At 45.5% G+C, this 14,470-nt stretch overlaps 1 protein-coding gene and 1 long non-coding RNA gene across 3 annotated transcripts; one reads left to right on the top strand and one right to left on the bottom strand.

Annotated features, from left to right (window-relative positions):
• Nucleotides 1-1,044: 1,044 nt before the first annotated feature.
• On the bottom strand, nucleotides 1,045-8,154 carry Lratd2 (LRAT domain containing 1). 2 transcript variants are annotated; one of them, XR_384024.4, is made up of 3 exons: nucleotides 6,563-8,154; nucleotides 4,824-6,040; nucleotides 1,270-2,320 (listed from the first exon to the last, which is right to left on the bottom strand). XR_384024.4 is itself a non-coding variant. In NM_001162926.1 (2 exons), exon 2 carries the CDS (start codon nucleotides 5,942-5,944, stop codon nucleotides 5,012-5,014), a length of 933 nt encoding a protein of 310 aa, NP_001156398.1. In that variant the 5' UTR covers nucleotides 5,945-6,040; nucleotides 6,563-7,129; the 3' UTR covers nucleotides 1,045-5,011. The 2 variants fall into 2 exon arrangements, 1 of the variants encoding a protein (NP_001156398.1); NM_001162926.1 differs by having other exon boundaries at nucleotides 1,045-6,040; nucleotides 6,563-7,129.
• Nucleotides 5,014-13,449, top strand: 9930014A18Rik (RIKEN cDNA 9930014A18 gene). The gene is made up of 3 exons (NR_030696.1): nucleotides 5,014-6,832; nucleotides 9,381-9,411; nucleotides 10,170-13,449. It is a non-coding gene; the product is annotated as an RIKEN cDNA 9930014A18 gene (long non-coding RNA).
• The last annotated feature ends 1,021 nt before the right edge of the window (nucleotides 13,450-14,470 follow it).

A 14,470-nucleotide genomic window follows, 5' to 3' on the forward strand; every position in this document is an offset into this window, starting at 1 on the left:
AGGAACAGCAGCCTCCATCAAAACCACCAAAGAATTAGTGCCAATTTTGCATTTAGCCTTCCCTTCCCAAACTTGGCGCAACAAGAACTGTGAGACTAAAGACTTCTACAGCAGAGAGAAATGGGATCTTGCCACTTGGGCTCCTTTTAACTTAGTTCCACTTTGTTACATAAAATTTTCAGTCTGTTGACAAATGCTAGGGATTTGAACCTTTTAATACTGTGATGGTAATTTCAGAGGCTGTGCTGGTGAGGCTCTTAGGTGACACATCTGTTCTACCAACTGCATGGACCTTGTCATGCCAAGAGTGCCATATGATAAGCATGGTTGCTTTACCTGAGGCTGTGAAATCACACTAGGTTCAACACAAGCAGCTGAGCTTCCCATTGTAGACTCCATGATAAGTGTATCTTCAGCATTCTCATCAATTTTGAAAACCATGTATTAAACAGTTATATTTGTCACTGCTGGCCTGGATACACAGGTACCTTATGTGAGGCAGACATAAATGAATGCAGCAGCACCCCCAGACAATTTGGGGAGGAATGTGCCGAGATGTCCTTAGAGGATCAATAGGGACACACAGCAGGCCTGCCTTCCTCCTTGAACTACCTTGAAGCATCAGGCTGTTTGTATCTGTCAGCCTGGATTCAGACAGGAACCAAGCATAACTGTCCTCTGAAAGGTTCCACCCAGCAGCTGACCAAAACAGATGCTGAGACCTACAGCCAAACATTAGATGGGGAGCTTGGGAAGTCATGTGGAAGAGTTTGGAGAAAGACTGAAGAACCCAAAGAAAGGGGCTAGATATTCCATAGAAGACCAGCAGAGTTAACTGCTTATCTGTGGATCCTGTTCCCCTAACTGGGTTGCCTTATCTGGCTTCTCTGGGAAGGATATGCCTAGTCCTGCAATGACTTGAGGTGCTAGGGTGGTTTGGTACCCAAAGGGGAAGGGGAGTGAGGAGGAGGAGGGGTTGTGTGAAGGGGAACTGGGAGGAGAGGGGACATAAAATTACAAAAGAAAAAAAAAGGAAAACCTTGTATTGTAACTGTTGTATTGAAAATAAGATACTTTTCGTGAACACAGACAGCATAATTCCCACGTGATAAATATAAGAGTTTGGGCCACTAACCGGACCCAACAAACTATTCACTGAGCAATGCAAGGATGACACCCACTAATATTACAGTAAGTTGAACAGCTTGAATTGATATAAAAAAACGTCAAAAGAAAGGGTGTCTATGTGGAGAAAGTCATACACTGAGCTCTAATAATAGATGGTTTATTGGGAACCCTCATAACATTTTTCAAAAGGACTTGACAGCTTTCATTTTAATAAGACAGAGTAAAGAGGAAGCGGCTTAAAAGATGTCATCAATCTTTTATTTAACTAAGTACGGCCCTTCATTTTGAAGGAAATGATACAATTTCAAACTGGAACCGCCTTCTCAAGAAGTGGTGAAAGAAAACTGATTTAACATACAACTGCCAATCAAATTAAAGTTCCTACAATTTGCTGGGAAAGAAAATGCCTGGAGTATATATCCTGATTCATAACCAAGAATAAAACATAATGAGAAGAGAAAAAAACAGTCAAATTTATCAGTATCCTGATTTTTTTTAAACAATTCACAAATAAAATCTAATTCTCCAAACAAATCCATTGGATAACTATGATCACGCTCAATTCTATTTAAATTGTTTTTTTAAAATGTCTAGACAAGCACATGATATCAAGAGTCTTCAACACAGTGGATCCCATTTTAAAAAGAAAAAAAAAAGAAAGAAAGAAAAAGGAAACTAGTAGTCCTTAAATTTTCTTAGCTTTTCATAGTATATGTCATATAAAATTAAAGTTTTGCTTCCAAAAAAATATGTTGTCACGTGGTTGTCCTTGTCCCATGGTGCCAGGAGGGCCAGGAGCACCGCAGCTTTGAGAAGCTGAACCACTGAACCATTTCCATAAAAACTAAAAATTTTCTTCAAGATCTGGAATAAAGTCTTTTGCTAGACACTTTAGTGTTACAAAGTCATTTTTAAATTAAATGTGGAATAAAAGCTACAAAAGTACGAGTTCTTTCAATACAAAAAGTTGTGTAGCTGAAGTTGTAGGCTCCTTTGACATACATAAGCAGTCTCAATAAAATATTTGCTCGGGTAAGAAAATAGAATTTGTCTGGTTTCTCTTTTTGTACGTGTTCCACGGGGTCTTGCTTATTATCCCTTTCCAGAGCTTCAGAAAAACACTGGAATTAATATTTCTTTCCTTCAAAGAGTGTCCATAATTCACAGTACAAAATAGTTCTATGTCTTATTCCTAAAGAGAGACAAAAATTATTAATATACTTTTTTCCCCCTAAAGTGCCAGATGTAGCCATTGCCAGAACATTAAAGTAAAAAAATGTTTTCCCCACAACACTGCAGTCTTAAAAAGCAAGAGATGACACGACACTGTATCTTAGAGCCCTAAATTGATGTTCTTTACTTTAGAGCAATGGTTCTCGACCGAATCCTATGACCCTTAAATATGGTTACTTTCTCAGGTTGTAGTGACCCTCAACCACAGAATTATTCTGTTGTTACTTCATAACTATAATTTTGCTACTGTTATGAACCGTAATGCAAATACCTAGCATGCAACATCCAAAAGGATCAGGACCCACAGGTTGAGGACCACTGCCTTAGACTTTCTACCCCCTAAGAAAACTTTCAGCGTGTTAGCTCTTCCTAAGTATTACATATTTGGCATTATTAGTACCCAGCAAAACTGCTGGCAGCACATTCCAGAAACCATCGTCTGAAACAGATCAACTTTCAAAGAGGAATGCTACAGGTGGGGTGGACCTTAGGAGTTCTTCCTTTGCAGGTACTTCATATATAACACAAGTTACCTGCTACACTTAGTATGGTCTTTGAGGTCTGAGAAAGAAGGCAAGGATGGGAGAGCCGGGAGAGTTTGCTATTCCAGAGCTGCTGGTGGACAGCCATTCTGATTCCTCCCCTCCTGCAGTCTACACAGCGGGCATCAATTTCCACTTTCACAAATCTGTTAGACATAGGTTTCCCTAAATAATATCCTCTGTGTTTATTCTCTCTGCTGTTCCATGGACAAGACTATGTAATCAAATACCTATGAGCTCATTAAACAGGGAAATCAGATCCATACTCCTAACTAGAAAATGGTTCTCCTCCAATGTCTGAAACCAAGGCTAGTGTGTAGGTAGCTCATCTTTGACATTCAAAGAACAAGGACTTGCTTGGTAAGCATTATAAAAGCAGAAAGAGCATTTGATGCCTTTATAACTAACGAAACCGTTTCATACTGAGGTACTATGAAGATTTAGGCTTATTAAAAAAAGGGGGGAGGGGGAGTTCAAAGATTCCCCAAGCAAGAAGCCCAACAATGACCGTGGCTTCAGGACACTCAAGTAAGATTTTGTTCCAATCTAAGAACTAGTTCCAGTGTTATAAAAACTGGTGGAAGCAGCAAAGGCCTTTAAGTATGCTCAGTTTTTGAAAGCAGTTGACAGACTGCCTATAAGCCCTCGGCAGTCAAAGGTCTGCCTTCGGTTCAGGCACCAGGCTGTCGCAGTCTTAAAGCCTTGTACTAAAGTGCACGGAAGTTCAGTTGCAGACACAATTGCTACCTCTTCAGCCTGTCCGAATGCCGCCACCACCAACCTACGTTTGGGACTGTCATCAAATCTCTTCTGACAGTACTACATGGGATCTGTGTCTGATGCCACCACCCTTAGTAAAGGGTTCTGAATCGGATGTTCTCCAAGCCACAAAGAAATTGGGTACATATGACAAGACTTTGTACTTTAAACTTCACCCATCATGGATGGCAAAGTAACCCTCACCCTACCACAGCAACTGTCTGTCGAGGAAGGGAGACCAGGGAGAGAAAAACAAAAAGCAAAACGAACCCTAGGTCCAGCTTGGTTTTTAAAGGGTTACTTTCACCACTTAGCAAGGGGACAAGGAGAGATTTAATTCTTTCCAGGGTAGCACTGGTTGATTCCCTAGAGGATACTTTATGGGGTGGCACAAGCCAACCCCATCTGTGACCTGCAGATGAACACGCCAAACAGGTTTAATTAGATCAGAGACACAAAGGGCTATTGCCTCCCCTGATAACAACACCATAGCTCTAAGAGTCCACAACAGCAGGCCAAAAACACAGGAGGCAGAATGGCACCTTAATTGAATCCTTTCCCTGGCTGGCCCTTGACAATGATTTACTTGTAACCGGGGGAAGGAATTGGAGTCTAAGCCAAAGACTCCGCTTAGAGCCAGCTTCCCAAGAGGAGGTACTTGGGGATAGGGAGGGGGAGGTAGTGAAATCCTTTTGTAGCCTGTAGCCTGAGTTTGCTAAAGTATTTGCTGCACTTAATACGGGGCTGTTTGGTTTTGGTCTGCTGATCCCAGATCTTGTAGTTTCAGCAGCCTTGTGCCCCGGGAATCCCATAAAAATAAATCACTCCAGCTTCTAGGATCCCAAGCACAGCTCAGCGGGGGAAGCAGATAAGCAGTTCTCCCAGCAGACCCGAAGCGGCTCCTCCCCAATCCTCTCCGGCCTTTGTACCCTGCATCCTCCAAGCTGAGTGTAGTGAGGGATCCAGAGAGACAGAATGCAGGGCAAATGTGCTCTGAGATTTCCCCCAAGCCTGCTTGTATACGAAGGGTTAAATTTGGTCCCAGATCTGATAGGGTTGAAGCCGCAAGCAAGTTCCCACTTTACCCCACCTGGGAAAGGAAGGTGGACTGAGAGGGCCTGAAGAAAAAGCATCCCATGGCCACCCACCAGCCAATCCTACCTGCTCCCTAAGTCCCCTTCCTCCTCCCCTGTCCAAAGCCTGCAGTACATTTCACCAACTCCGCTTTTTCCAAAAGGCCCAGGAATACTAAATGGGGCCCAAGTGTTGGGGGGGGGAGAAGAGCGGGAGGAAGAGGGCGTGGCTGCAGCAAACAGCTTCCTTTTGTAGCTCTGAGCCCAGTTCAAGTATCAGTGCACGACCGAGTCTCCGTTCTCCTCCTCGGAGCCCGATGCTGGGGGACGCAGGGGGGACGGTGTAGTCCGAGTCGCGTCGCTGTCGCCCTCATCCGGCTCAGCCGGGTGCAGGTGCGTGGCGAGCTCCTGTAGCACCGCCGCGCGTCCGATCTGGTCGTTGCGCCGCTTCTCCATGATCAAGTCCTCCAGGCTCTGGAACTCGAGAGTGTGGCTGCGCTGAGCCGAGAGCTGAATCTGCAAACGGTAGGGCTGCTTGCCGATGCGCAGCTCGCCACCGATCTTGAACTCGCGTTTGCCATAGCGGCACCAGGCCGCAAAGCTCTCGGAGTTGCGCCAGCTGAGCTCGCGCTCCTTGGCGCCCACGTGGGCCAGCGCGTTGCGCACTACAGCGCTAGGGCTCAGTGGCTTGTAGCGATACAGATCGTTGACCACGCGGCCGCGCCGGCCCTGGCTCGCATCGGTCAGGAAGCTGTTGCTCACCTCCAGCCGGTGCAAATGCACCACCTGGAAATTGCCCACGTAGACAGCCCAGTGCGGGTATTGAGCCTGCGATACAAACTCCACCAGGTCACCCGGACTGCACTTGTTGAGCAAGTTCTCCGGTGTGTAGGTGCTCAGAGCCGCCGATCCTGGCGCGAAGCTTTTCTGATAGATGCACTCATCACGATAAAACACCGAGCATTCCACCTCGTGCTGCCGCGGGTCGTAGGGCTGCGGCGGGGGCAGGGGAGGCCGATCCCCGGAGTCGGACAAAGCTCCGCCATCAAGCCCCTGGGGCGGTGGCTGAGGTTCCACATCCTCGTCGTCATTGGAGAAAATATAAGAGACTCCGATGCGGGGCCCATCGTCTCGATCCACGCCGGTCGGGTCGGCCGTGGGAACTTCCTTATAACTTAGGTGGGTCAGTTTTTCCACCTGGTTGCCCATTACGCTGTGGACTCTCGTTCACAAGACTTCAAGAGGAGAAAGCGAAACCACCGTCAGAGTCATTGGCACTGGTGCCCGGGCAGGGGCTAAAGCCACCTGTTGGAAGAGAAGACGAGGGAGATGTTTGTAGGTGCCACTCCAGAAAAAGACGTTTGTTTCTTGAAAAAGAACCGGTAGGGGCCCGAGCACCTGGAGCCATTTTAGGAGAAGTCTGGGGGACGTGCTTCCTCGCGTTTCTACACCACTAAGGTCACGATCACTGGAGACATGGCCACTCCAGCTTTCCCCTTCCTCCAGCTATCACCTGGACCCAGCCAAAGCCATTGCATCAGCAGCTCCGACAGCTTCCGCCCGCGCCCTACCTGCCAACCCTGGGCAGGAGTGGGGGAGGGAAGGAAATAGAAACTTTATTCCAATTTCCTTCTCTTTCCTAACTTCCCCTCCCACTCCGGATCCTAACTAGCCCTTTGACGTCCTTCAATGTCTGCACCCCCAAGAACCTGCTAGGCTACCTTGGCGTGGAGGTGGCAGGTGAGCCTCCGGACTAGACTCACCTGCCGCAAGTCACTGCGGCTCGTCGGCCCCTCCCCCGCGCGCCTGCCCTGGGGTTCAGATTACCTGCGCGGACTCTCTCCCCGAGAGGTAGAAGCCCTAGGGGACCGGGAGGGGCACCCTGCCGCACCCGAGACTTCTAGGGCGAGTTCGCAGGTGTGGGCTCCGCAGTGCCTCCTCTCCCAGCGCAGACCAAGGCGAAGCTGGGCTTCGGGGAAGGACGCATTTCTCCCTCGCCGCCCCCCGCGGTTGTGTAGAGCCCCAAGACTTGAAGATGGGGGGCAATGCCTGTTCACGATCGTTGCTGCACGACCCCTCACGCAGATTTCCAGGAAGGTGGGGCACGAGGAGGGAAGCCGAAGGAGCTAGCTGGGTTTCCCGGGGGCCGCAGCTCCCGCTCGGGCTAGGCGAGCAACAAGCGCCGGAGCGGGAGGGACGGGATTGTAGATCCGGCTCGGGGCTCCCGGGCGGGAGTGCAGCCCGTGGCATTTAAAGAGACAGACGTGGCTCTGAGAGCTCCGGTCTTTCCTGTACCCAGCTTAGTCCCTCGGAGCCCCGCCCCCGCCCCGCCCACTAGGGCTGCTCCGCCCTTCCAGGACCGTGCCCCCTCCGTAGCGGGTTTAAATCGGGCTGGTAAATAGTGTACCTCCCACGGGAGCAGGCTTCCTCTACCGCCCTGAGCCCCCTTGCCTTTCTGTTATGCTGAGTTGGGGTTCTGAGAAGTTGGAAGCAAGACGCCACCTGCCAGTATAGAAATGCAAGTGGTGAAATGTTGGTCTTTCTTCCTCTTCTCCTTCCATTTCTTCTTAGATGGAGTATCTAAAGAAAGAGAGACAGACTTTTCTTATCAGAACGTTTTTATAACCTAAAGTAGTCTGTGCTGCAACAGTTCAAGAAACACATCAGCTAAAACCTGTTTCCAGAGCAAGTAATAATTTTGGATAGTAAATAATAATAATAATAATAATTCAGAAAGAGGAAGCAGTATAATACAGGACTTAGTTGACTAGCTCCTCAAATCCCTAATGACTGTTAGGTGTCCCTCCAAGTAAACTCAACATTAACTTCACAGCCTTCTTTGTTTTAGATTTCTTTTCTAGTTGTGAGAGAAAGCATGCAGAAATGGGATGGGGGTGTAGAGTTGCTTAATTGTCCTTAAATTAAAAACAAATTAGCAGAGACTCCTGGTGAATATATTTCCTTCCTCCTGAGGGAAGTGACAGCCTTGTTGGTTATTAACCTCCTCAAGAGGACACTTTCTTCCCTGCTGGGGTCATTTCTCTACCCCAGACCTAAACTACTAAAGTGATTTTTGTTGCTGCTGCTACTACTGCTCCTCCTCCTCCTTCCCCTTCCCCTTCCTCTCCCCTCCTACCCCTCCTCTCCCCCTCCCCCTCCTCTTCCTTCTTCTTTCCTCCTCCTTCTCCTCTCCCCTCCTTCTTCTAAATAGTGGGTCAGAACAGAAATAGACAATCTTAGGAAGCACCCTAGCCAGTTAACAGTGCAATTCAAGACCTGCACCTTGTTTTCCATCGACTGAATTTTTCCAAGTAACATTATTTATTCATTCTGTGCATACCAACCAGTGGAAACAGGAATATACTAACACTACTATGATCCTTTTTAGTTTGAAAGCAGAAACAAAAATCAATCTACTTATGTACCTTTAAGCCAAAACAATCAATATTGTCAAGGCTCTGATGGAAGTTAGTCCTTCAGCAAGCCTAAGATCACAGTATAAGCTACACCAAACGAGAGGTCGGTGTGTATCCTAAAGGTTTAATTTCAATATGTTCTGATTGGCTGGAGATATATGAGGTTAGGAGAGTGGTTCCTGGACATTTGAGTAACGTGCTCCAGGAGCCATCACTCCTACCATGTGAGCACAGAGATGAGTGTTACACATAGAATTTGGCTGTTGAGTGGTGAGACCTTCTGCCAGACACTGTGGGCCAGTTTGCCCCTGTATGACACTGGATGGGCTGGGAAGAGGTGGAGTCTGTGGGAAGGGAACAGTTGTACAGTAGGCTGCTGCTTACACCCTGAGTTCAAGTCCTAAAGGCTGAGAAAGCAGTACTTCTTTGACTCTCTCTTATTATCTCAGCAGTTGCTCAGTTATTCAATTGGCCAATGATAAAGTCCCAGAGGGAGCAGACATCACATCATCTTATCTAGTACTCACTCAGTTAATAAGTGTTTAGTAGATGCTGGAGGGGAAGTTTTCCATAGACCAAAAATCACTCACACACACACACACACACACACACACACACACACACACACAGAGAGAGAGAGAGAGAGAGAGAGAGAGAGAGAGAGAGAGAGAGAAATGACTTCCTGGTTTTATGAAGCAATCAGCAAGTAAGCATGTGATACCTTTGATAGCCATTGTCTGGTGCAGATTTTTTTTTTAATTAATGAATGTCAAGGGCTCAACCTCCGTCTGGCCACATGGAGCACTGGGTCAGAGGTTATACAATGTCTCTAAAAAGGCTTTGTTCATCTCAAATAATTAGTGAATGAAAGTTGAGCTTACCAGTTTTAGTAGAAAAAAATCTAAGACTATAAACCCAATAGTCCCATTACCTAGGATGGTAAGCATTGAAGGGCTGGAGCTGGTGGCTCTGGCTCTGAGGCTGCTCTGAGTGACAGCTTTTCAAAGGTGTGCTCTACAATTGCTTCCCCTCCTGTCCTGTCATCTCACTTAAGGAGGTCCCCCTCCTGGCCCTAGGAGTCTCTCTGCTAACCCCCTTTCCATCCAACAGACATGTATTTCACACCTTATCACTTGATTATGTATAATGTAGCTCATGACTATATGCTATTTCCCACTGTTTTCTAATTCATATATTGACTATTTATGTATTTCTTCTTTGTGGTGCAGAGGACAGAACCTGGGCTGTTGTACATGATAGGTAAGCTTTCTATTGTTTTCTCCCTTTCACATGTTTTGAGATACTGTCACACTAAGTTGTCCAGGCTGGCACTGAATTCTTTGTAGCTAGACTTTCAATCCTCCTGCTGCTACTTCCCAAGGACTGTCCCCAGGTCAACTGCTAATTCAAATATTTAATATTCTTTCTTTTATTTCTATTTTTAATTGATTTTGTTATTATTTTTAACTTATTAATTTTAAGAGAACTTCATTCAAAATCTGTTCCTAGAAGACATATTAGACATGTGCCCATCATAGCATGCATTCATTCTACAAGTTAGCATCATAGCATGCGTTCATTCTATGAGCCCAGCATATACCTTGCTAGATACTCCTGTCCTCCAAGAGCTCAGTTACAGTTGAGGACACAGACTAATAGAGTCTTTAGCACTCGCTGGCATGTTCTATAAGAACAGGAAATAGAAGAGACTGAGGTAAAATGAATCTCAAAACCCGTGGATTGGGCAATGGATAACAAACGGCTTACCATTGGGATTTCATACTGTTGGGTTAACAATATTCTAAATTTGAGAGTTACTACCATTGAGTGGCCTCTCAGATCCATAGCTTTAAGAAGGCCATGTCTTCTTCCAAACTGGGAAGACAGAAAAGCACATATCTGTTTTACTTCCAGGCCTATGCATTTATTTTATTATTTTTTTAACCTCTTGATTTTTTTTTCACAACATTTAATGAATATTGAAGTGACACTTTTTTTTCCCTCTCATTGTGTCTCAGTTACTGTGGCCTTCACGACTTGACTGGAGGAGACATGAGATAAATAAGCAGAAGAACAAATAAAAGTGCCTGAGATCAGGACTGTGAGGAACGTAAGACAACACCCCGAGATTGAGTAGCTGTCCTGAAGGAGAGAGTGGCAGGGACATCACTGGCCTACTTTACATGAGATGGCCAAGGAAGACCCCTCAAGAGCTGGAATTTGGGCTGAGACATAAAGAAAAGAAGGGCTGGCATTGCTATCCACTCCAGAAGGAAGATGGGAACAGAAGAAGGATGGAGCTGAGAGCGTTTAGAGAGTAGGAGAAAAGGAGATTGAGATGAGAGTACAGAATGGGCAGGGCCGGGAGACAAGAAACCTCCTGAGCCAAAAATAGAGTCAGTGAAGACACTGTACCAGTGGTGACTATTGTACTTGCAATTTTTTTTTTTAGAGAATTTTGTTTATTAATCATTCAACCACAGTAACCCAAATTTCATATTCTCTGCACCTGCTCTAAGAAGAAAGAAAATAAAAACAAGCTGTGTTCAATGTTGGTGAGTTCCTGTCTAAGCCCCTGAGGCTGAACTGAGATTTGACCTTTCTACCCCACGAGGCCTGAACTCTGACGTTGCAAGTGGGGTGAGATATTGGGTTGAAAATTGTCTCTCCTGGAATGTATACAACAGGGGATCAAAGAACTCTGTGGTTAAGCAATCTAGACTTCTGTCTATCCCCAGGCTGGGCCTCATGCTCACCAACATAATAGCATTTTCTCAAATGCAGCTACCTCCATAGCACCCTACATCCCCAAACCCCTAGGCTGATCGGTACCCATTCTCCCTGAGGGTTTCTGGCCCTCTTGTAAAGTGAACAGTGGTAGAGTGGAGTGATAACTTGATGTTCCTTGTGTTTGCCAATCATGTGATGCTAGAGTTGTCTCTTCTCCATGCTGGGCCTGGTGTCTCAGCCTTTCAGGTAATGCTGATGCTCTCTGTCACGACAGAGATGTTCAAGGAAAATCTATGTGCAGGAGCATCCTGTAAATCCTAAAGGCCATGTGCACGCTGGGCATGATTCACAGCCCATGATGACTTTGTGTAAGGAGTAGGAGAGCCTCCTGCTGTGGGCCTCTTTGTAACAAATCTCCGCACACTCCTGATGTTTGTGTGTCCCCAGCCAGCGTGTTAAGTCCAAAGGACGTATGAGTCCTACTCATTATCAAGGAAGAGGCTAGGCCCTGCTGCCTCCAAGTCTGGTTTTCACAATGAATCAAACAGAGTCGAAGGAGGGGTAGAGTACTCCCATCCTGTGTGTGTTTGCTTGGCCTGTAACCAGCAAATCTCAGTGACCAGCTAATTTTGCTTTGCTAGGAACTTGAATGGTTTTAGTCCTGAACACTTCTGGCCAAAGCTAATGGCAATAGTGGTCATCCGACCTGGGTGCCTCCCTGTCTTGGTCATTGCCCTCCACCCTGAACAAAGAGCTGTCATGAGAACTGGGTTAGGTATGTTACAATGATGGAAAAGAGTGGGTACAGAAAGCAGGGAAAATTGAGTTTTCAGAGATGCTGCTTTTAACAGAGACTAGGGCAGACGGTCATCCAATCAAAGAGACTATTAGATGAACACTTATTCTGTCTTTTGTTCATTTGTTATAAGTTTCATTCCCTGGGATAGGTGATACCCACTGTACCCATGTCACCTTTGAGAGCTATTCACCTGTAGCTCTGTTCCCAGCCTGCCAGACTTTGGCTACGAAATCAATGTAGGAGTGTTACACACTGACACAGTTCCAGATTAAGGAGAGAGGTACCAGAGGCTGCCTAATCATGAGATATTTTTTTTCTTTCTTTCTGTTTCATTTTTTCTTAGATAACTAGGCCAGACTCTTTCCAACAGGAAGGGCATGAGTTACTCTGCAGATGGACAGAGACAAGACAGGGGGGCCCCTTAGCAGAAGCTAGAGCTGCACCTGCACCCTGGGACCTCAAGCCATCCCACCTACTGCTCACACATTTCTCTTGCTATCAGGCTGTCTCGGAGAGAGAAGAGATGGAGCCGGTCCTCCATCAGGCCCACTGCTTCAGGGGGCCCTGTGATCATATTGTTGATGTTGCCGGAAATGTGATTTGTGCTCAGGAGTCTGAGATTGTAGCTGGGCTCCCTCAGGAGCCTCATGAAAAATGCATTTCACCAGGCGGTTCCAGGGGAGAGACTGGCTTAAATTACAGCTCTAGGAATCCAAATATTGGCATATCTGCAAATCCAAATGTGAGGGGGGGGGGGGACCTAAATTCCAAGAATCTCATTCTGCACTTTTTGTGTGCAAAAGGGGTGATGGGATTCAGAAAGGGGAGATTCAGAGGCTTCAGAAGAGAACACCCCAACTCTTCCACCCTTTTCTCTCCCCATGCATCCTGCATGCCTTCAAAGAAACAGGCTGTGACACAGAGGAGAAGGTAGCATTTGTTCAGTGTGACAGTTTTTAGTACAGGTGGGGCACAGGAGGGCTCAGCCATCTCTGTCTGCCCCTCCCTGTACAGTTTTCTGGATCTAGGATGAAGGTTTCTTATGGATCAGTAACGGCACTACAGTCATTCACAACCCAGCAGGGTGAGGGATCCTGCGCCACTGTGAGAGAAGCCAAGTTATTTCTCTGCTCAAAATCCTCATCTGCCTTAGAGAGGGGTGGGGTGTTCCTACTGTAGGCTCCAAGGTCATTTCACTAGTTTTCTCCTCATCACAAGACAAGATGGCCCTTCATTATTCCCTTCCCCCATGGCAAGTGCACATCTCCCTCAGAATCTAAACTTTTCTCATTCCTTCTGCATGGAGTACTTACTTGTCCCTGCAAAGCTCATCAGACTCTGTTCAGTCTTCACTAAGATACCAGCTTCCAGATACATATTCCCTGACAACATTATTTTAAAATCCCTAGACTTCTCATACATGCTCTTGCGTACAGCAGTGACTTAGATGTGGACCCAAGGGGGTCTGTGGCTTGGTATTGAAGAGATGGTATCTTTAAATAGTGAAACTTCCTGGAAGATGGTTAGATCATTGGTGACACTTCCAGTGGAAGGAATTGTGATAATTCTAGATTCCTGATTTGTTCCCAAGAGAGTGAGTTGTTATAAGAGCAAGCCTGATTGGCTTCCTGTCTGATCATGTGACCTCTCCCCTGCACGTGCTACAGCTATAGTGGTGGCATCCATCACAAGGCATGAGTCAAGCAGAAGCTGGGACCATGGTCTTTATCCTGTAAAATGGAGTAAATAAACCTTTTTCTTTGGAAGTACCCAGCCTTAGATGTTTTGTTACAGCCATGGAAATAGATGATCATAACCCATTTCTGTTCTGTTATATATTATTTAAACTATGTATTTATTTCCTTTTCTTATTTTGTATAAGTTAGTAACTTGATTTGGTTGTCATAGCTCATATATTATAAGATCTGAATTATAGTTGATTGAATAATTGACAGTATCTTTATGGGGCATCTCTATCCCTCTTCACAATATAATTTCTCTTTAATTTACAGGGGGACTATCAAGCTCTAAAATTTAAGTAACTGCCTATATTGTAACCAGCACAATAGTCCAGAAATCTGGGCTTCAGACAGGTCTTTGAACTGGACTTGGGTGCATCAAGAAATATAACCTTGTGCTACCTTGCATGGTATCTACCAGTCAAGAATGGCTACTGGATATCTGACTTGAAATGTGTCCTAGATGCAAGGTGCACAGTGAGTTCTAAGAAGTAGTAGAACAAACCAAACAAAACACAAAACTTGACTTTGTATATTTATTACATGTTGAAATAGCGATAATTGGATTTTAAGTTACATGGAATATATTACTAAAATCAATATCATCTGTTTCTTTTCCCTTTCAAAATATGGATGCTATAAAAATGTACATTACAGCTGTGGTAGCTGTATGTTGGACCGAATTCCTCAAGCTATTTTTGTTGCTCTTCTGTGTTTGTCTTCAACTGGATTCCTCCTCAGACTCCAGAAATGAGGATAACCTTGCCCTTCCTATCAAAACAGAGACACACAGAATGCATCGGGTCCCAAAGGGACCAAAATACCTGCCTTAGACAGTTCTGGTTAATATAACAGTATTCTGTTATATTTTTTTAAAGTATGTGGGGGAGAGTATAGGCACAGAAAGTTGCTTTTTACAGTTTTGTATTGGAAATCTGGGATGGGATGTGTGCTGGTTAGTTTGGGAGTTTTGTTTGCTTGTTTGTTCTTATCTACTTGATACAAGCTATGGTAATCTGGGCAGAGGAAACCTCAACTGAGAAAATCCCTC

This window comes from Mus musculus, chromosome 15 (genome assembly GCF_000001635.26).
Source record: "Mus musculus strain C57BL/6J chromosome 15, GRCm38.p6 C57BL/6J".
In the NCBI taxonomy this organism is placed as follows: Eukaryota; Metazoa; Chordata; class Mammalia; order Rodentia; family Muridae; genus Mus; species Mus musculus.

Bases quoted from the DNA above. Each gene is read 5' to 3' on its own strand.
- Lratd2 (NM_001162926.1), bottom strand. From the start codon at position 5,944: ATGGGCAACCAGGTGGAAAAACTGACCCACCTAAGTTATAAGGAAGTT.